The sequence below is a fragment of the Triticum aestivum genome, chromosome 2A (genome assembly GCF_018294505.1).
Source record: "Triticum aestivum cultivar Chinese Spring chromosome 2A, IWGSC CS RefSeq v2.1, whole genome shotgun sequence".
In the NCBI taxonomy this organism is placed as follows: domain Eukaryota; kingdom Viridiplantae; phylum Streptophyta; class Magnoliopsida; order Poales; family Poaceae; genus Triticum; species Triticum aestivum.
Genome location: NC_057797.1, coordinates 560,611,751 through 560,631,721, shown reverse-complemented (window position 1 = coordinate 560,631,721; position 19,971 = coordinate 560,611,751). Strand labels below are relative to the sequence as shown.

The 19,971-nt window shown below is 46.4% G+C and overlaps 1 protein-coding gene across 2 annotated transcripts; it reads left to right on the top strand.

The window, feature by feature from the left end:
* Window positions 1-6,523: 6,523 nt before the first annotated feature.
* Window positions 6,524-13,010, top strand: LOC123189417 (ABC transporter B family member 19). Of its 2 annotated transcripts, none has more exons than XM_044601828.1 (10): window positions 6,524-6,985; window positions 7,097-7,151; window positions 7,253-7,428; window positions 7,517-7,717; window positions 8,068-8,327; window positions 8,409-8,725; window positions 8,803-9,026; window positions 9,232-10,057; window positions 10,168-10,422; window positions 11,588-13,010. In XM_044601828.1, exons 1-10 carry the CDS (start codon window positions 6,704-6,706, stop codon window positions 12,865-12,867), a joined length of 3,876 nt encoding a protein of 1,291 aa, XP_044457763.1. In that variant the 5' UTR covers window positions 6,524-6,703; the 3' UTR covers window positions 12,868-13,010. The 2 variants fall into 2 exon arrangements, with proteins under 2 accessions (XP_044457763.1, XP_044457764.1); XM_044601829.1 differs by having other exon boundaries at window positions 6,526-6,985; window positions 10,181-10,422.
* Window positions 13,011-19,971: the final 6,961 nt, after the last annotated feature.

Below are 19,971 nucleotides of genomic sequence, written 5' to 3'. Positions count from 1 at the left end.
TGTCTACATAGTTCTCGAACCCATAGGGTATGCACGCTTAACGTTCGATGACGATTTGTATTATGAGTTATGTGATTTGATGTACCGAAGGTTGTTCAGAGTCCCGGATAAGATCACGGACATGACGAGGAGTCTCGAAATGGTCGAGACGTAAAGATCGATATATTGGAAGGCTATATTCGGACATCAGAAAGGTTCCGAGTGATTCGGGTATTTTTTGGAGTACCGGAGAGTTTCGGGAATTCGTCGGGGAGTATATGGGCCTTATTGGGCCTTACTGGAATAGAGGAGAGGAAGGCCAAGGAGGAGGGCGTGCCCCCCTAGCCCAATCCGAATTGGGTGGGGGGCCGACCCCCCTTCCTTCCTTCTCTCTCCCCCTTCCTTCTCTCCTACTCCTACTAGGGAAAGGGGGAATCCTACTCCCGGTGGGAGTAGGACTCCCCCTAGGGCGCGCCATAGAGAGGCCCGGCCCTCCCCTCCTCCACTCCTTTGTATACAGGGGAGGGGTACCCCATAGACACACAAGTTGCTCTCTTAGCCGTGTGCGGTGCCCCCCTCCACAGATTTCCACCTTGGTCATATCGTTGCAGTGTTTAGGCAAAGCCCTGTGTCGGTAACTTCATCATCACCGTCATCATGTCATCGTGTTGACGAAGCTCTCCCCCGACACTCAGCTGGATCTAGAGTTCGTGGGACGTCACCGAGCTAAACGTGTGCAGATCGTGGAGGTGCCATACCTTTGTTACTAGGATCGGTCGGATCGTGAAGACGTACGACTGCATTAACCGCGTTGTCATAACGCTTCCGCTTACGGTCTACGGGGGTACGTAGACAACACTCTCCCCTCTCTTTGCTATGCATGACCTAGATGGATCTTGCATGTGCATAGGATTTTTTTTGAAATTACTGCGTACCCCAACATTTAAGCCTCCTTCTATGATTCTTTTCTTGATATGTAATTCAGTGTTGTGCAAGATTTGCTCACACATCTGTTCAATGGCTTGTTTGTATCAGCCAACCATACTAGGATTGTTTGCTTTGATTACTTGTTGTTCTTGACCTAAAAGAGCTTGTCAACGATTTAAACACTAAGGGCTGCTGTAGTGGGGGCTTGTATAACTCATAGGTGACACAAAGGTTTGGCTGTACACTAAAGTAGGCTCTCCAAGAGTACCTGGAGATCCAGTTTAAAGGTATGCCTAGTTTTTACATAGTGCACACATAGTAAATGCTCATTTCATTGTGTGCAAGAGATGTGACATGTTTCATTATGTGATGTTGTTTTGTTATAAACTCATCCTTTTGTGTTGTTCATAGACTAGAAAGTATGCATATTTATCTTCCAAGGAGACCAGTAACTAGTTTGTGTCACCTTGCAGAGGGGGTGCAATGAGGATAAGATTGAAGATTTCCAAGTACAAGATGTTAGGAAGGAGCCTTGCAAGAGAAGGAGGAGCAGCGCTGAGCCTGTTCAACCAATTATGGTAAGTCACTATATTACAATTACCAGGACATCCTATTTGTCTGACATTGTGCTTGCGTAGGGTTCTTCACCTGTAACCCAGTCATTTGGCCATTGATTAAAACCCCCTCCGCTCACTATTATATGATGTTCTAACTTTTTTGTAAATCAGATGTATGTAAACACATTTTAATGTGTATGTTCACTCATTACGGATGTAGTCTACTTTTAAATATCTAAAACATCTTATAGTAGTGAACAGTGTGAAACTGCTTCCTGCTATGGTAGAGTTGTCGGTGTCATAAATGTCATAACCAAACGCATATTCACATCATTAGCCTCCCTATCATTACTAGGATCTTGATTACATACTAGTCGAGATACTTCACAGGGGGAAAACAATATTACATTACTTGTTCCTTTATATAGTAAATGTAGCTAGGCCATGGATATTATTGAGGCGTGCTTGTATGCATGCTACAAACTCAATAGTTCAATGCTTGTTTGTTTCAGGCATAGTTAAATTTCTCTTTTCAATTGCTTTATTTGTCCCCAGTTAATGAGATGCCCAAACAATGATGCCTCATGTTGGGTACTTGTAAAACTATTAGTTGACATAATTAAAGGCCTTACCGTTTAGTTACTCTGGCGAAGTGTGCCTGAAGCTTCAAAGTCTATTAACCTACTATTACTGCATGAGGCTCACAATCTAATTTATGCAAGGCTAATGATTGCATAGTTTTTATTACTGTAATAGGTTTGTATGAATCCCTCTGCTGTTCATTATGCTCCTTAAGACTTTAATTGAGCTACAGAATGGCCAACTGCTTGCTTACTTATATGCAAGATATATGTATCTCTATCTCTATCTCTACTCTCTATCTCTATCTCTATCTCTATCTCTACTCTTTCTCTACTCTTATAAAAAACAGAGTTGGTGATGATGGTGTGCCTGCCATCATGCAATATAGGCCGTCCGATTTATATCTGACGGATAGGAAGGAAACTATGTCAATTTTGCAAAAAGATACCCACACCCCTCTCCACATTTGCAAATAAGGACTTCATTCGTTCATCCTTTTCTCTCACAAGATAAACTACTCATACAAATGCATCTTGATGTTCCGTGCAATGCACGGGCATCTTGCTAGTATATATATAATGTTTAGTAGCTCCGTGTGGTCTAAATTTGTAACATGTCTCTGTTTTGGATTTGACCCCAACACCATGCTCCTCTGGTGAGCTAAGAGAGATTTCTGTATGCGGACTGCATAGATTACCATTTTCATAATTTTTAAAATATCACTTGCTTATGCTTCATGGCATGTAACATTATTGTTAGTCATGTTTTTCCATGTACAAAATAGTCTGTCTTTCTCGCTTCCCTATTGTAACTATATTTTTGCCCTGGTCATGTGTACTTACAGAAATATTTTAGGATGAAGTGACATCAACACAAAGATCTGAGAGTGCGGCATGACCGTTACCAAATGATTATGGATTGGAATTGGAATGTGTTGATGTTCTCAAGCATCAACTAGAGGTGGCAAGACAACGTGTATATGATTCTCAACATGCAATCAACATGTTGAGACTGGACTTGTAGGTATTAGATGCAGGAGTAAAAAAATGAAACAAGACATTAAGGTAACCACAAAGGAATTTGAGATATTGCAGACTGAAATTTATGCTATCTGAATCCGGCCGATCCTATTTTCTAGAGAGATTATAGTTCAAATGGTAAGTTCTGTTGATGCGTGTCCATGATGTATGAGCTTTATTTGCCCAGTGTATATAATTTTTTGTTTGTGTATGCTTTTATTATCACTGGTGGGTATAATCTGCTGTAATTTCTTTATTGGATAGTGTAGGATTATTCTTCGTTTCTATGCCTTAGTCTCTTTATTGTATAGTGCAGGTTTTTTAGAGGTGATAGTATAGAGTAGGATAATTCTTTGTATATGGTATATCGTTAAAACGGGGGCCAACACGCCCAAACATTACCTGGTCGCCATCCGAACGAACAAACATGTGTAGTCAAAGCGGACCTTAATTGGGCTGGCCAACATAATGTTTAGCGGATCCCAAACGATGTGGCCCACCGTAACAACGGCTCTTAGCAGGCCGTTAACAGGCCGAAAGCTCGATAGGGACGTATAAATGGAAATGGCCCGCGGGCCCTAGTAGGCCAAAATAAATGTCAATTTTGTCTCGGCCATTTTACTTGACGGGCTAGTAAGAGGCCGAAAGTGTTTTGGGCCAGAAGAGGCCCTATTTGCAAACTAGGCTTTTAACAGGCCGAAAGTCGTGTCGGGCTGAAATTGTACCCTGCGGAACGTGGGCTGCTAATGGACCCAAATACAGGTTGCACCGTCAAAGGCCCAACTGTTGTGCGGGCCGTTAACAGTACGAAAGACAAAATGGGCTAGGAATTGGCCCATTTACCTAATGGGCCAAGGAAAGGCTGAAAGTCACAATGGGCTAGAAGTTGGCCCAACTGCAGAATGGGCCGAGAAAAGTCCGAAAGACGTACAGGGCCATTAACAGGCTGGAACTGACGATGGGCTGCTAATAGGCCAAAAGAAGGCCAGACAATAATTGGGCCCGAAGATGTAGCAAACCCTTAATGGGCTGGAACTGACGATGGGCTGGAAATTGTCAAATCTAGAATGGGCCTTTGATGGGCCGATAGTGTGTAACTTGTATGGGCCGTGCTTGTGAATGGGCCCGACTCAAGTAGGCCGCTAATGGACCGGCCCGCTAATTTTGTCAGGCCCGGCCTTTTAACCTAAACGGGCCATTGTTGGTCTGAGCCACATGTCGAGGTACCATAGGCTCGTCCCGTCCACTCGCTTGATGACACTTGTCCCAACCCGGAGCTGACATGTGGATACTAAGGCGAATCAGAATTTTACACGTGGAAAATCCCCATTGGTCCGGGTGGTTAACGGGTTATCGGATCCAAACCGAAACCCGATAGCTTAACGACGACCCATTACGGTGGATGCCACGTGTCGGTTACCCTTGACGAAAGACTTCCATGACGCGCTATTTATCGTCATGGCAGTGGACACTTCCGTGATGATAATTTTGGTATTTTCATGGAACACTTCTACGACAGCACATGTATGACTATCTTGATTCTGTCATAAAATCGTCATGTATGTACATGTATGACAGAAAACGTGACCTACTGTGACGAACACATATTATCATGGAAATGTGTTCTTTTTGTAGTGTTGGGACACTCAATTGCACCAACAAGTAATCACAATATGAAGCCTAAGGAGGCAATAACCACAAGTGTTGGAGACGAAGATGTATCCCGAAGTTCACTATTTGGGGGTGCTAATCTCCTTTGGGAGGTGGAGCAGAACAATACCCTCAACGAACATGAATGTCTTACTTAGGTCATTGAGTGCCTCGGCAACCCAATGCCCACCCACCCTTCACTAGTGGTAGTTCTTAGGGTGAACTCCAAACCCTCACGCACTTTACACGAGCACAAATCTACAACTAGGAAGCTTAAGAAAGTACACCATTCACTTGCAGGAGTATATCTTGGACATGTCAATTATGTTATGGTTGGTGTAGAATGTAAGCTTAAGAAAGTACACCATTCACTTGCAGGAGTACATCTTGGATATGACAATTATGTTATGGTTGATGTAGAGTGTAAGCTTCTGAAAGTAAACCATTCACTTGTAGGAGTACATCTTATATATGCCAATTATGTTATGGTTGGTGTAGACTGTAGACAATTTTCAGAGGTGGAAAATTTACATAGTGTTCACTGTTCACACATACAAATCATAGATAAATACAACTAAGAGCGACTCTAGCAAGTCCCCATATTGGTCCTTATGTTGGCGATTTTGGCAAAATAAAAGGCACTCTAGGAGAGTCGCATAATCGTTATAATTTACGGTGCACACTCCATATCTGGCGTCAACTTTTCTTCCTCTCTCTCTCGCTCAATTCTGTGCATTGTCGCCGTCTTTTAAGCTTCCATTTTGCATTGGATCCATGCCGTTTGGGCTGGCATTAGGGAGTCCGGTTGGACAACGATTTTATGACCAGGTTGTTCTCCCAGACGTTTGAGGAGGGGTTGAGTGGCCCGAACGTTTAAGGAGGGTTTGAGTGGTCCGCTTATAGATGCTCTTAACGCATCATCACTGAAGATCGTAAAAAGTCAAGCGAACTTTACATTTAGGAAAGAGTGTATTTTAGCCATGTTTTGAAATTATATTTAAAATATAAAAATATGATTTCCACATCTTGTTTCTACATCCTTAATTCTTTTAAAAAAAATTCCTAACACTTCAAAATAGGGTAACCTAGCTTCTCCAAATGTCGAGCCGTATTTGTAGGAAACAATTCCTTATTTAACACTATCTTAAATTTCGTTTCCTTGTTTGATACTGATTTTTTTCTTACCTATCTATCAGCGAGTCTAAATTTTGTGTCATATTTTTTTCTTCCCTATCTAACAACGAGTCTAAATTTTGTGCCTTTATGACACTTTCATTCATTTTGAGTCTAAATGACACCTGAAAAGACGCCGTTGCCCCTCATGTGCATTATGTGCGTGTGGGCAATAGCGCACACATACAACATCAGTGCAAGGGCAGTAACACACACGCAACACACTCATAGGCAGCAGCACACTCACACGCAGCAGCACACACGCACGTAGCACACTCACAGGAGCACACTCACAGGCAGTAGCACGGATGCACACAACACAAAGGTACGCAACAACACACACATGTACACGCGCGCGCACAAACGCACACACAAACATATCACATGAGGGCAAAAAAGTCTTTTCGGATGTCATTTTGGCTCAAATTGAACAGAAACTGTTATAAAAGGCATTAAATTTTGACTGGTTGTTAGATATGGAAGAAATTATTTCTCGATGTTAAATAGGGCATAAAATTTAGATATAGTGTTAAACAAGAAATTCTCTCCATTTGTAGCCCTGTCCTATCATGTCATCTTCGGTGTTAAATAGGACATAAAATTTAGATAGGCTCACATTTGATTTCCCCAAAAATTAGCACACTGCAACAGCCCTCTCGCTTTGCAGTATAAGAGAACGGAGCGAGGACCGCCGGGAGCAGGAGCAGGGGGAGGGGCTCTGGTGTTAACACTTCGGTGGGTTTAGATCCAATGCCAGGGCGGTGAGGTCCTCTCGTGGTTGCGGAGCTCGCGGCGGAGAGAGATAGAGGAGTGATAATGGCGGAGGAGACAGGGAAGGCGGAGGCGTCGGCCGGGGCTGCGAGCTGCGGCGGCGGCGGGTCCGAGGCGGTGAAGAAGAGGGCGGAGCAGAGCGTGGCGTTCCATGAGCTGTTCAGCTTCGCCGACCCGCTCGACTGGCTGCTCATGGCGGCGGGGAGCGCCGGCGCCGTCGTGCACGGCGCCGCCATGCCGTTCTTCTTCCTCCTGTTCGGCGAGCTGGTCAACGGCTTCGGCAAGAACCAGCACCACCTCCGCCGCATGACCGACGAGGTGTCCAAGGCACGTATTTCCGGAAAATCTCTCATCCCCTCTGCGGTTGCCATTTCTATGCTCGCTCTAGTTACTGACGCTCAATGACTCAATCTGACTGCCTCACTCTGCGCCCTGCAGTACTCGCTCTACTTCGTCTACCTCGGCCTCGTCGTCTGCGCATCCTCGTACCTGGGTGAGTTCACGCCCTGCTCCGCTCATGCCTCCGCGCGCATTCTTGCCGGTGTTGCGTTCTAACTGTGCGCGCGCGCATGTCTGCTCTGTGTGTCCGTGCAGAGATCGCGTGCTGGATGTACACGGGCGAGCGCCAGGTGGGCGCGCTCCGGCGGCGGTACCTGGAGGCCGTGCTGCGGCAGGACGTGGGCTTCTTCGACACCGACGCGCGCACCGGCGACGTCGTCTTCAGCGTCTCGACGGACACGCTCCTCGTTCAGGACGCCATCGGCGAGAAGGTGACAACCTGACTGGCAGCGCTCTAGCACCGCAGGCATATAGCTCCGACCACCGCGTGTGACTGACGGCGGACAAATGTATGTGCAGGTCGGCAACTTCATCCACTACCTCGCGACGTTCCTGGCAGGGCTCGTCGTCGGGTTCGTCTCCGCCTGGCGGCTAGCGCTGCTCAGCATCGCCGTCATCCCGGGCATCGCGTTCGCCGGCGGGCTGTACGCGTACACGCTCACCGGGCTCACCTCCAAGAGCCGGGACTCGTACGCCAACGCCGGAATCATAGCCGAGCAGGTACTATTTCTGCAGCGCCATTATCACCTCACAGGGATACCAAAGCTGGCCGGGTGGGGAAGAAGAAAGCTGTGGGCTCTAGCTCGGACCGCTTGGTCAAAGAGTCAAATGCGGAGCGGCAGCTACGCACATGCCCTGAGAATGATTTCATTTTGGATTTCTGCCGGTACCTGGTAGATCCAATCGGCCTTTTCCGATGGATGATTTCTCGTTTCATGTCCTTTTTTTGCCCTTTTCCTGAGACATCTGCTGTCAAATGTCAATCATGCTGTACTTCTTTTTTACCCGATTTTGATTGATGTAAATAAGCGAGTGTAATTCTGACGACGAGGTGTTCATCTGCTCTGCAGGCGATTGCCCAAGTGAGGACGGTCTACTCCTACGTGGGGGAGTCCAAGGCCCTGAATTCCTACTCGGAGGCGATTCAGAGCACCCTGAAGTTGGGGTACAAGGCCGGGATGGCCAAGGGGCTCGGCATTGGGTGTACCTATGGGATTGCCTGCATGTCATGGGCGCTGGTGTTCTGGTACGCCGGCGTGTTCATCAGGAGCGGCCAGACAGACGGTGGAAAGGCGTTCACGGCCATCTTCTCCGCAATCGTCGGCGGCCTGTAAGCCCCGACTTTGGACAATTCTCACAGTTCTGCAGCTTGCTTTCGGTGAGAAAACTCACCCAAATTCGTGAATTGCAGGAGCCTTGGACAGTCGTTCTCGAATCTTGGTGCATTCAGCAAAGGGAAGATTGCCGGTTACAAGCTGTTGGAGGTGATAAGGCAGAGGCCGACCATAGTTCAAGACTCAACCGACGGGAGGTGCCTGGATGAAGTCCATGGCAACATTGAGTTCAAGGAAGTGTCCTTCAGCTATCCGTCCCGCCCGGACGTCATGGTGTTCCGTGACTTCTCGCTCTTCTTTCCCGCCGGGAAAACGGCAGCTGTGGTCGGAGGCAGCGGTTCTGGAAAAAGCACGGTCGTGTCTCTGATAGAACGGTTTTACGATCCTAATCAGGGTAAGCACATGAATTGCACGCCGAAATGACTATGTAAGTCGGCTTTGTTTAACCGGTGGTTATGATTGTTGTTGCAGGACAAGTTCTGCTCGATAATGCGGACATCAAGTCGCTGCAGTTGAAATGGCTGAGAGATCAGATTGGTTTGGTGAATCAAGAACCCGCACTCTTCGCGACCACCATCATTGACAATATTCTTTATGGCAAGCCTGACGCCACAATGGCTGAGGTTGAGGCCGCGGCTTCGGCTGCCAATGCCCATAGCTTCATTGCTCTTCTTCCAAATGGGTACAACACTCAGGTGGGTTGCACTTCTGGCTCAATTGCAGTCTTATTGTTTACAGCCTGTATTTTGTGATTTGACATGACTAGAATGAAATCTTAGTCCATACTTCTGACCATGCTAATTGAGTTTTGAATCATGTGCGTATAAATTCTATCGTGTCTATGGTCTTTTTACTTCCAAAAACTTGTTGAATCCAATGATAAATCTACTTTATTAACAGGTGGGAGAACGAGGACTTCAGCTGTCCGGTGGCCAGAAGCAACGAATTGCCATTGCACGTGCAATGCTCAAGAACCCAAAGATCCTTCTCCTTGATGAGGCAACTAGTGCTCTTGATGCTGGTTCAGAGAGTATTGTTCAAGAGGCACTTGACCGCATAATGATCGGTAGGACAACTGTGGTGGTTGCGCACAGGCTCTCAACCATACGGAATGTTGACATGATCGCCGTGATCCAGCAAGGGCAGGTTGTTGAGACGGGTACTCATGACGAGCTCCTCGCCAAAGGAAGCTCTGGTGCTTACGCAGCTCTCATCAGATTCCAGGAGATGGCAAGAAACCGCGACTTCCGTGGGGCATCCACCCGCAAGAACCGGTCATCTCGCTTGAGCAATTCGCTGTCCACTCGGTCACTGAGCCTCAGGTCGGGAAGCTTGAGGAACCTGAGCTACTCATACAGCACCGGCGCAGATGGCCGCATTGAGATGGTCTCGAACGCCGACAATGACCGGAAGTACCCGGCGCCAAAAGGATACTTTTTCAAGCTCCTCAAGCTAAATGCTCCGGAATGGCCCTATACGGTGCTGGGGGCGATCGGATCCATCATGTCTGGCTTCATTGGCCCGACATTTGCCATCGTGATGAGCAACATGATTGAAGTGTTCTATTTCCGGGACCCCAACGCGATGGAGCGCAAGACTAGGGAGTATGTGTTCATCTACATCGGAACCGGGTTCTACGCGGTTGTCGCGTACCTTATCCAGCATTACTTCTTCAGCATCATGGGCGAGAACCTGACCACCAGGGTGCGGAGGATGATGCTTGCAGGTATGGCGAATTCACAGCCTTGTTCCTAGCAGTTGTACTATTAGTTTCCATGATCTCTGGAGAGGGAGAACTTGCATTGTTTGATCTGAGGCACCACTTATAAGCTATAGCCATTGTATGCAGTTATCTTGAGGAACGACGTGGGGTGGTTCGACGAGGAGGAGAACAACTCGAGCCTGGTGGCGGCGCGGCTCAACACGGAGGCCGCGGACGTGAAGTCGGCGATAGCGGAGCGGATATCGGTCATCTTGCAGAACATGACATCGCTCCTGGTGTCCTTCATCGTCGGCTTCATCATCGAATGGCGGGTCGCCATCCTCATCCTCGTCACCTTCCCTCTCCTTGTCCTGGCCAACTTTGCTCAGGTAAAAAACCCAATTGACATATATTACCTCCTTTCGGAGATAACCGACGTGGTTTTAGTTCAAATTCGAACTAAAACCATGTCAGTTAAGTATTTCCGAATCGAGGGAGTAATTTTTGGAGATGTTTGCTGGATGAGGAGAAACCGCCTAGGTAGCTGAGTAGAGTAGTTCTTCACGGTAAGCCAAGTTCCTTTGCACAATAACCTCGGCCTGCACGGCGTCGCGCCGTTTTGGGCGCAGGCGGCCGTTGCAGGCCCGGCAGCTCAGTTAGTTCTAGACGAGAGTACAATTGAATTCACCATCACCATTCACCAGCATGGTATGCGATGGTAGCTAGGATTCGTGGCCCATGCCGTTGCCACTGCCTCTGCCATAAATTACTGTGCGAGGCATGTGCCGGAGCTCGCTCTCCACTCCCTGATCCCTTGTTTAATTCCGGCCAGATGCTTCCCACTCCCTGGCCCGTGTCACCTACAGCACCCGCCGTAAACAACTCCCAGAAACCTCCGGGCCACGCTTACGTTACGTTAGGCTCCAGGCCCCGCGATGCTTTGTCGCACCAGCTGCTGCTGCTTCTTCAGTTGTGGATGCGATGAGATGGTCGTGTCCGGGCATGGCCCTGTTGCTGCTCGTTGGGCGCCATGGTCCCGGTGGGTGCTCGCGACACTGTCGGTTGCGAGCTTGCACGGCCGCCTCGTGCGAGGGAATCTGGGGCCTTTGCTCGCAGTGGCGCACATGGCGATCATGCAGTGCAGGCCCTGACATGACGCCGTGCTCTGGTGCCGCAAGGACTGTGCTGCCCCGGAACCAGAGCGCCGTGCCGCGCCTTTTTGTTTTCGCGCTGCTGCGGCCGGAACTGCGTTGCTCGCGCGCAATAATTTCGTACTGCGATTCGTAAAGATTACATGATGCCATGCTGGTGCGTACCTGCGCGGCGCGTGCATGAAGCCTGTCAGACTGGCAGTCACCATGTGCCCAGCCGCGGCTCTTGCGTACTGAAGCGGATATCGCCACGCATCATCACTCATTGCTCACCACTAGCACGAAGTACGTAGCAGTAATAGTATTATTATTGTTCATTGTTGTTGCGATTTGCATGTGTTGTTTCTGCCGCGTACGTACTGTTCAATTCAATGACGATGATGTGTGTGTTGGCACTTGGCAGCAACTGTCCATGAAGGGGTTCGCCGGCGACACGGCCAAGGCGCACGCCAAGACGAGCATGATCGCCGGGGAGGGCGTCAGCAACATCCGCACCGTGGCGGCCTTCAACGCGCAGGACAAGATCCTGTCCCTCTTCTGCAGCGAGCTGCGCGCGCCCCAGATGCACAGCCTGCGCCGGAGCCAGATCGCCGGCGTGCTCTACGGCCTCTCGCAGCTCTCCCTCTACGCCTCCGAGGCGCTCATCCTCTGGTACGGCGCCCACCTCGTCCGCCACCACGTCTCCACCTTCTCCAGGGTCATCAAGGTCTTCGTCGTCCTCGTCATCACCGCCAACTCCGTCGCCGAGACCGTCAGCCTCGCGCCCGAGATCGTCCGCGGCGGCGAGTCCGTCCGCTCCGTCTTCGCCGTCCTCAACAGCAGGACGCGCATCGACCCGGACGAGCCGGAGGCCGAGCAGGTGGAGAAGGTCCGCGGCGAGATCGAGCTCCGCCACGTCGACTTCGCCTACCCGTCGCGCCCGGACGTGATGGTCTTCAAGGAGTTCAGCCTGAGGATCCGAGCTGGCCAGAGCCAGGCGCTCGTGGGAGCCAGCGGGTCGGGGAAGAGCACCGTCATCGCTCTCATCGAGCGTTTCTACGATCCCATGGCCGGGAAGGTGATGATCGACGGCAAGGACATCCGTCGGCTCAACCTGAAGTCTCTCCGTCTCAAGATCGGCCTGGTGCAGCAGGAGCCCGTCCTGTTCGCCACCAGCATCCTGGAGAACATCGCGTACGGCAAGGACGGCGTGACGGAGGAGGAGGTCGTGGAGGCGGCCAAGGTGGCCAACGTGCACGGCTTCGTCAGCGCGCTCCCGGACGGCTACAGGACGCCCGTGGGCGAGCGCGGCGTGCAGCTCTCCGGCGGGCAGAAGCAGCGCATCGCCATCGCGCGCGCGGTGCTCAAGGACCCGGCCATCCTGCTGCTGGACGAGGCGACGAGCGCCCTGGACGCGGAGTCCGAGTGCGTGCTCCAGGAGGCGCTGGGCCGCATCATGAAGGGCCGGACGACCGTGCTGGTGGCGCACCGGCTGTCGACCATCCGCTGCGTGGACTCCATCGCCGTGGTGCAGGACGGGCGCGTCCTGGAGCAGGGCGGCCACGGCGATCTCGTGGCGCGGCCGGACGGCGCCTACTCGAGGCTGCTGCAGCTACAGCTGCACCACGGGTGACGATGGATGGGTTCGGCGTCCTGCTCCGGCATGGCGGCTGTAGATACAGTGTAGACCGAGGCGAGCTTTGATCGACACTCCGATGAGCAACAGAGATTTGCTGTAGTGCGGCGGCGGCGGCCCAGATGGTGATAGGTGTTAGCCGGAAGAACTAGTGTTCTCTTTTCTCTGTAACCGATCAGGATTATGATGAAGGCCACGTTACATTTTGTTCCAACTTGCACTTATGTCCGCTTCGGCAGAGTTTCTTTTCCCCAGCAGAATTGTCGTTCTCCTCGTTGTCTACTTGGTGATGTTGGTCCGGAGGTGTGATCTACGGACGGCAGCTTGAGACAGAGGGCATGGATTGGCGATGGCGGTGGTGGATTTTCTGATCGGGTCGGCGTCTCTAGTTGATGGAACACCGATGGCCACGATCCATATAAGGCCTCGTTTGGTTCATAGAGTAGGAAAATCGTAGCATACAAAAGTTATAAGAAATAAGATGACATGGATCTTAAAATCTTATGAGTAGGAATAGAAAAAGAGATACACTTTGATTCACATCATAGGATTTTTTTCATTGAATCTAGACTAATGTTTATTTTTCTATAAAATGTGGAGGATAGAAAGAATTCCTCCATAGAAATATGTTTCCATCCCTATAAACCAAATGGTCCTATAGAAAATTTTTCTATAAAAATCCTATCCTATGAAATTTCTACAAGGTTAATCTAAACCAAAGGAGGCCTAAAGGTATGTGGCCAGCAACGTTGGCCTGCGCGTCCTGATATGGTGGTTATCTGCTCAGGACGCGTAGTGGAAGGCGTGTTCTTGCTCTGCTAGTTGAGTGCCGATAGATGGTCTGGGTTCTTGGATCTTCATATCCGGCGGCAATGACGAGTATGTTTTGCTGAGTGATTTTACTGCCATGAAAGAGATGACATGAGATGACATGTATCTTAAAATCCTATTTAAAGAGATGACATGAGATGACATGTATCTCTAGTGATGGAACGCCGATGGCCACGATCCCATTTAAAACCTCGTTTGGTTCATAGGGTAGGAAAATCGTAGCAATAGAAAAGTCATAGAAAATGAGATGACATGTATCTTAAAATCCTATGAGTAGGAATAGAAAAGAAGATGCCCTTTGATTCACATCATAGAATTTTTTTTCATTGAGCCTAGACAAATGTTTATTTTTCTATGAAATGTGGAGGATAGAAATAATTCCTCCATAGAAATATGATTCCATTCCTATAAACCAATGGGCCCTACAGAAATTTTTCCTATAAAAATCATATCCTATGAAATTCCTACAAGGTTCCTCTAAACCAAAGGAGGCCTAAAGGTATGCGGCCGGCAACGTTGGCCTGTGCATCCTGATATGGTGGTTATCTGCTCAGGACTCGTAGTGGAAGGCGTGTTCTTGCTCTGCTAGTTGAGTGCCGATAGAGGGTCTGGGATCTTGGATCTTCATATCCGGCGGCAATGACGAGTATGTTTTGCTGAGTGATTTTACTGCCATGAAAGAGATGACATGAGATGACATGTATCTTAAAATCCTATTTAAAGAGATGACATGAGATGACATGAGATGACATGTATCTCTAGTGATGGAACGCCGATGGCGACGATCCCATTTAAAACCTCGTTTGGTTCATAGGGTAGGAAAATCGTAGCAATAGAAAAGTCATAGGAAATAAGATGACATGTATCTTAAAATCCTATGAGTAGGAATAGAAAAGAAGATGCCCTTTGATTCACATCATAGAATTTTTTTCATTGAGCCTAGACAAATGTTTATTTTTCTATGAAATGTGGAGGATAGAAATAATTCCTCCATAGAAATATGATTCCATTCCTATAAACCAATGTGCCCTACAGAAATTTTTCCTATAAAAATCATATCCTATGAAATTCCTACAAGGTTCCTCTAAACCAAAGGAGGCCTAAAGGTATGCGGCCGGCAACGTTGGCCTGCGCATCCTGATATGGTGGTTATCTGCTCAGGACTCGTAGTGGAAGGCGCGTTCTTGCTCTACTAGTTGAGTGCCGATAGAGGGTCTGGGATCTTGGATCTTCATATCCGGCGGCAATGACGAGTATGTTTTGCTGAGTGATTTTACTGCCATGAAAGAGATGACATGAGATGACATGTATCTTAAAATCCTATTTAAAGAGATGACATGTATCTCTAGTGATGGAACACCGATGGCCACGATCCCATTTAAAACCTCGTTTGGTTCATAGGGTAGGAAAATCGTAGCAATAGAAAAGTCATAGGAAATGAGATGACATGTATCTTAAAATCCTATGAGTAGGAATAGAAAAGAAGATGCCCTTTGATTCACATCATATAATTTTTTTCATTGAGCCTAGACAAATGTTTATTTTTCTATGAAATGTGGAGGATAGAAATAATTCCTCCATAGAAATATGATTCCATTCCTATAAACCAAGGGGCCCTACAGAAATTTTTCCTATAAAAATCATATCCTATGAAATTTCTACAAGGTTCCTCTAAACCAAAGGAGGCCTAAAGGTATGCGGCCGGCAACGTTGGCCTGCGCATCCTGATATGGTGGTTATCTGCTCAGGACTCGTAGTGGAAGGCGCGTTCTTGCTCTACTAGTTGAGTGCCGATAAAGGGTCTGGGATCTTGGATCTTCATATCCGGCGGCAATGACGAGTATGTTTTGCTGAGTGATTTTACTGCCATGAAAGAGATGACATGAGATGACATGTATCTTAAAATCCTATTTAAAGAGATGACATGTATCTCTAGTGATGGAACGCCGATGGCCACGATCCCATTTAAAACCTCGTTTGGTTCATAGGGTAGGAAAATCGTAGCAATAGAAAAGTCATAGGAAATGAGATGACATGTATCTTAAAATCCTATGAGTAGGAATAGAAAAGAAGATGCCCTTTGATTCACATCATATAATTTTTTTCATTGAGCCTAGACAAATGTTTATTTTTCTATGAAATGTGGAGGATAGAAATAATTCCTCCATAGAAATATGATTCCATTCCTATAAACCAAGGGGCCCTACAGAAATTTTTCCTATAAAAATCATATCCTATGAAATTCCTACAAGGTTCCTCTAAACCAAAGGAGGCCTAAAGGTATGCGGCCGGCAACGTTGCCTGCGCATCCTGATATGGTGGTTATCTGCTCAGGACTCGTAGTGGAAGGCGTGTTCTTGCTCTGCTAGTTGAGTGCCGATAGAGGGTCTGGGATCTTGGATCTTCATATCCGGCGGCAATGACGAGTATGTTTTGCTGAGTGATTTTACTGCCATGAAAGAGATGACATGAGATGACATGTATCTTAAAATCCTATTTAAAGAGATGACATGAGATGACATGAGATGACATGTATCTCTAGTGATGGAACGCCGATGGCCACGATCCCATTTAAAACCTCGTTTGGTTCATAGGGTAGGAAAATCGTAGCAATAGAAAAGTCATAGGAAATGAGATGACATGTATCTTAAAATCCTATGAGTAGGAATAGAAAAGGAGATGCCCTTTGATTCACATCATTGAATTTTTTGTCATTGAGCCTAGACAAATGTTTATTTTTCTATGAAAGGTGGAGGATAGAAATAATTCCTCCATAGAAATATGATTTCATTCCTATAAACCAAGGGGCCCTACAGAAATTTTTCCTATAAAAATCATATCCTATGAAATTCCTACAAGGTTCCTCTAAACCAAAGGAGGCCTAAAGGTATGCGGCCGGCAACGTTGGCCTACACATCCTGATATGGTGGTTATCTGCTCAGGACGCGCAGTTGAAGGCGTGTTCTTGCTCTGCTAGTTGATTGCTGATAGAGGGTCTGGGATCTTGGATCTTCATATCCGGCGGCAATGACGAGTATGTTTTGCTGAGTGATTTTACTGCCATGAAAGAGATGACATGAGATGACATGTATCTTAAAATCCTATTTAAAGAGATGACATGAGATGACATGAGATGACATGTATCTCTAGTGATGGAACGCCGATGGCCACGATCCCATTTAAAACCTCGTTTGGTTCATAGGGTAGGAAAACCGTAGCAATAGAAAAGTCATAGGAAATGAGATGACATGTATCTTAAAATCCTATGAGTAGGAATAGAAAAGAAGATGCCCTTTGATTCACATCATATAATTTTTTTTCATTGAGCCTAGACAAATGTTTATTTTTCTATGAAATGTGGAGGATAGAAATAATTCCTCCATAGAAATACGATTCCATTCCAATAAACCAATGGGCCCTACAGAAATTTTTCCTATAAAAATCATATCCTATGAAATTCCTACAAGGTTCCTCTAAACCAAAGGAGGCCTAAAGGTATGCGGCCGGCAACGTTGGCCTGCGCATCCTGATATGGTGGTTATCTGCTCAGGACTAGTAGTGGAAGGCGCGTTCTTGCTCTACTAGTTGAGTGCCGATAGAGGGTCTGGGATCTTGGATCTTCATATCCGGCGGCAATGACGAGTATGTTTTGCTGAGTGATTTTACTGCCATGAAAGAGATGACATGAGATGACATGTATCTTAAAATCCTATTTAAAGAGATGACATGTATCTCTAGTGATGGAACGTCGATGGCCACGATCCCATTTAAAACCTCGTTTAGTTCATAGGGTAGGAAAATCGTAGCAATAGAAAAGTCATAGGAAATGAGATGACATGTATCTTAAAATCCTATGAGTAGGAATAGAAAAGAAGATGCCCTTTGATTCACATCATATAATTTTTTTCATTGAGCCTAGACAAATGTTTATTTTTCTATGAAATGTGGAGGATAGAAATAATTCCTCCATAGAAATATGATTCCATTCCTATAAACCAAGGGGCCCTACAGAAATTTTTCCTATAAAAATTATGTCCTATGAAATTCCTACAAGGTTCCTCTAAACCAAAGGAGGCCTAAAGGTATGCGGCCGGCAACGTTGCCTGCGCATCCTGATATGGTGGTTATCTGCTCAGGACTCGTAGTGGAAGGCGTGTTCTTGCTCTGCTAGTTGAGTGCCGATAGAGGGTATGGGATCTTGGATCTTCATATCCGGCGGCAATGACGAGTATGTTTTGCTGAGTGATTTTACTGCCATGAAAGAGATGACATGAGATGACATGTATCTTAAAATCCTATTTAAAGAGATGACATGAGATGACATGAGATGACATGTATCTCTAGTGATGGAACGCCGATGGCCACGATCCCATTTAAAACCTCGTTTGGTTCATAGGGTAGGAAAATCGTAGCAATAGAAAAGTCATAGGAAATAAGATGACATGTATCTTAAAATCCTATGAGTAGGAATAGAAAAGAAGATGCCCTTTGATTCACATCATAGAATTTTTTTCATTGAGCCTAGACAAATGTTTATTTTTCTATGAAATGTGGAGGATAGAAATAATTCCTCCATAGAAATATGATTCCATTCCTATAAACCAATGTGCCCTACAGAAATTTTTCCTATAAAAATCATATCCTATGAAATTCCTACAAGGTTCCTCTAAACCAAAGGAGGCCTAAAGGTATGCGGCCGGCAACGTTGGCCTGCGCATCCTGATATGGTGGTTATCTGCTCAGGACTCGTAGTGGAAGGCGCGTTCTTGCTCTACTAGTTGAGTGCCGATAGAGGGTCTGGGATCTTGGATCTTCATATCCGGCGGCAATGACGAGTATGTTTTGCTGAGTGATTTTACTGCCATGAAAGAGATGACATGAGATGACATGTATCTTAAAATCCTATTTAAAGAGATGACATGTATCTCTAGTGATGGAACACCGATGGCCACGATCCCATTTAAAACCTCGTTTGGTTCATAGGGTAGGAAAATCGTAGCAATAGAAAAGTCATAGGAAATGAGATGACATGTATCTTAAAATCCTATGAGTAGGAATAGAAAAGAAGATGCCCTTTGATTCACATCATATAATTTTTTTCATTGAGCCTAGACAAATGTTTATTTTTCTATGAAATGTGGAGGATAGAAATAATTCCTCCATAGAAATATGATTCCATTCCTATAAACCAAGGGGCCCTACAGAAATTTTTCCTATAAAAATCATATCCTATGAAATTTCTACAAGGTTCCTCTAAACCAAAGGAGGCCTAAAGGTATGCGGCCGGCAACGTTGGCCTGCGCATCCTGATATGGTGGTTATCTGCTCAGGACTCGTAGTGGAAGGCGCGTTCTTGCTCTACTAGTTGAGTGCCGATAAAGGGTCTGGGATCTTGGATCTTCATATCCGGCGGCAATGACGAGTATGTTTTGCTGAGTGATTTTACTGCCATGAAAGAGATGACATGAGATGACATGTATCTTAAAATCCTATTTAAAGAGATGACATGTATCTCTAGTGATGGAACGCCGATGGCCACGATCCCATTTAAAACCTCGTTTGGTTCATAGGGTAGGAAAATCGTAGCAATAGAAAAGTCATAGGAAATGAGATGACATGTATCTTAAAATCCTATGAGTAGGAATAGAAAAGAAGATGCGCTTTGATTCACATCATATAATTTTTTTCATTGAGCCTAGACAAATGTTTATTTTTCTATGAAATGTGGAGGATAGAAATAATTCCTCCATAGAAATATGATTCCATTCCTATAAACCAAGGGGCCCTACAGAAATTTTTCCTATAAAAATCATATCCTATGAAATTCCTACAAGGTTCCTCTAAACCAAAGGAGGCCTAAAGGTATGCGGCCGGCAACGTTGCCTGCGCATCCTGATATGGTGGTTATCTGCTCAGGACTCGTAGTGGAAGGCGTGTTCTTGCTCTGCTAGTTGAGTGCCGATAGAGGGTCTGGGATCTTGGATCTTCATATCCGGCGGCAATGACGAGTATGTTTTGCTGAGTGATTTTACTGCCATGAAAGAGATGACATGAGATGACATGTATCTTAAAATCCTATTTAAAGAGATGACATGAGATGACATGTATCTCTAGTGATGGAACGCCGATGGCCACGATCCGATTTAAAACCTCGTTTGGTTCACAGGGTAGGAAAATCGTAGCAATAGAAAAGTCATAGGAAATGAGATGACATGTATCTTAAAATCCTATGAGTAGGAATAGAAAAGGAGATGCCCTTTGATTCACATCATTGAATTTTTTTCATTGAGCCTAGACAAATGTTTATTTTTCTATGAAAGGTGGAGGATAGAAATAATTCC

What these genes read in the sequence shown, in the direction of transcription:
- LOC123189417 (XM_044601828.1), top strand. Translation starts at nt 6,704, where the DNA reads ATGGCGGAGGAGACAGGGAAGGCGGAGGCGTCGGCCGGGGCTGCGAGC. An exon ending in TCCGCAATCGTCGGCGGCCT is followed by an intron (nt 8,328 to 8,408) that starts GTAAGCCCCGAC and finishes CGTGAATTGCAG; the next exon opens with GAGCCTTGGACAGTCGTTCT. An exon ending in CAAATGGGTACAACACTCAG is followed by an intron (nt 9,027 to 9,231) that starts GTGGGTTGCACT and finishes CTTTATTAACAG; the next exon opens with GTGGGAGAACGAGGACTTCA.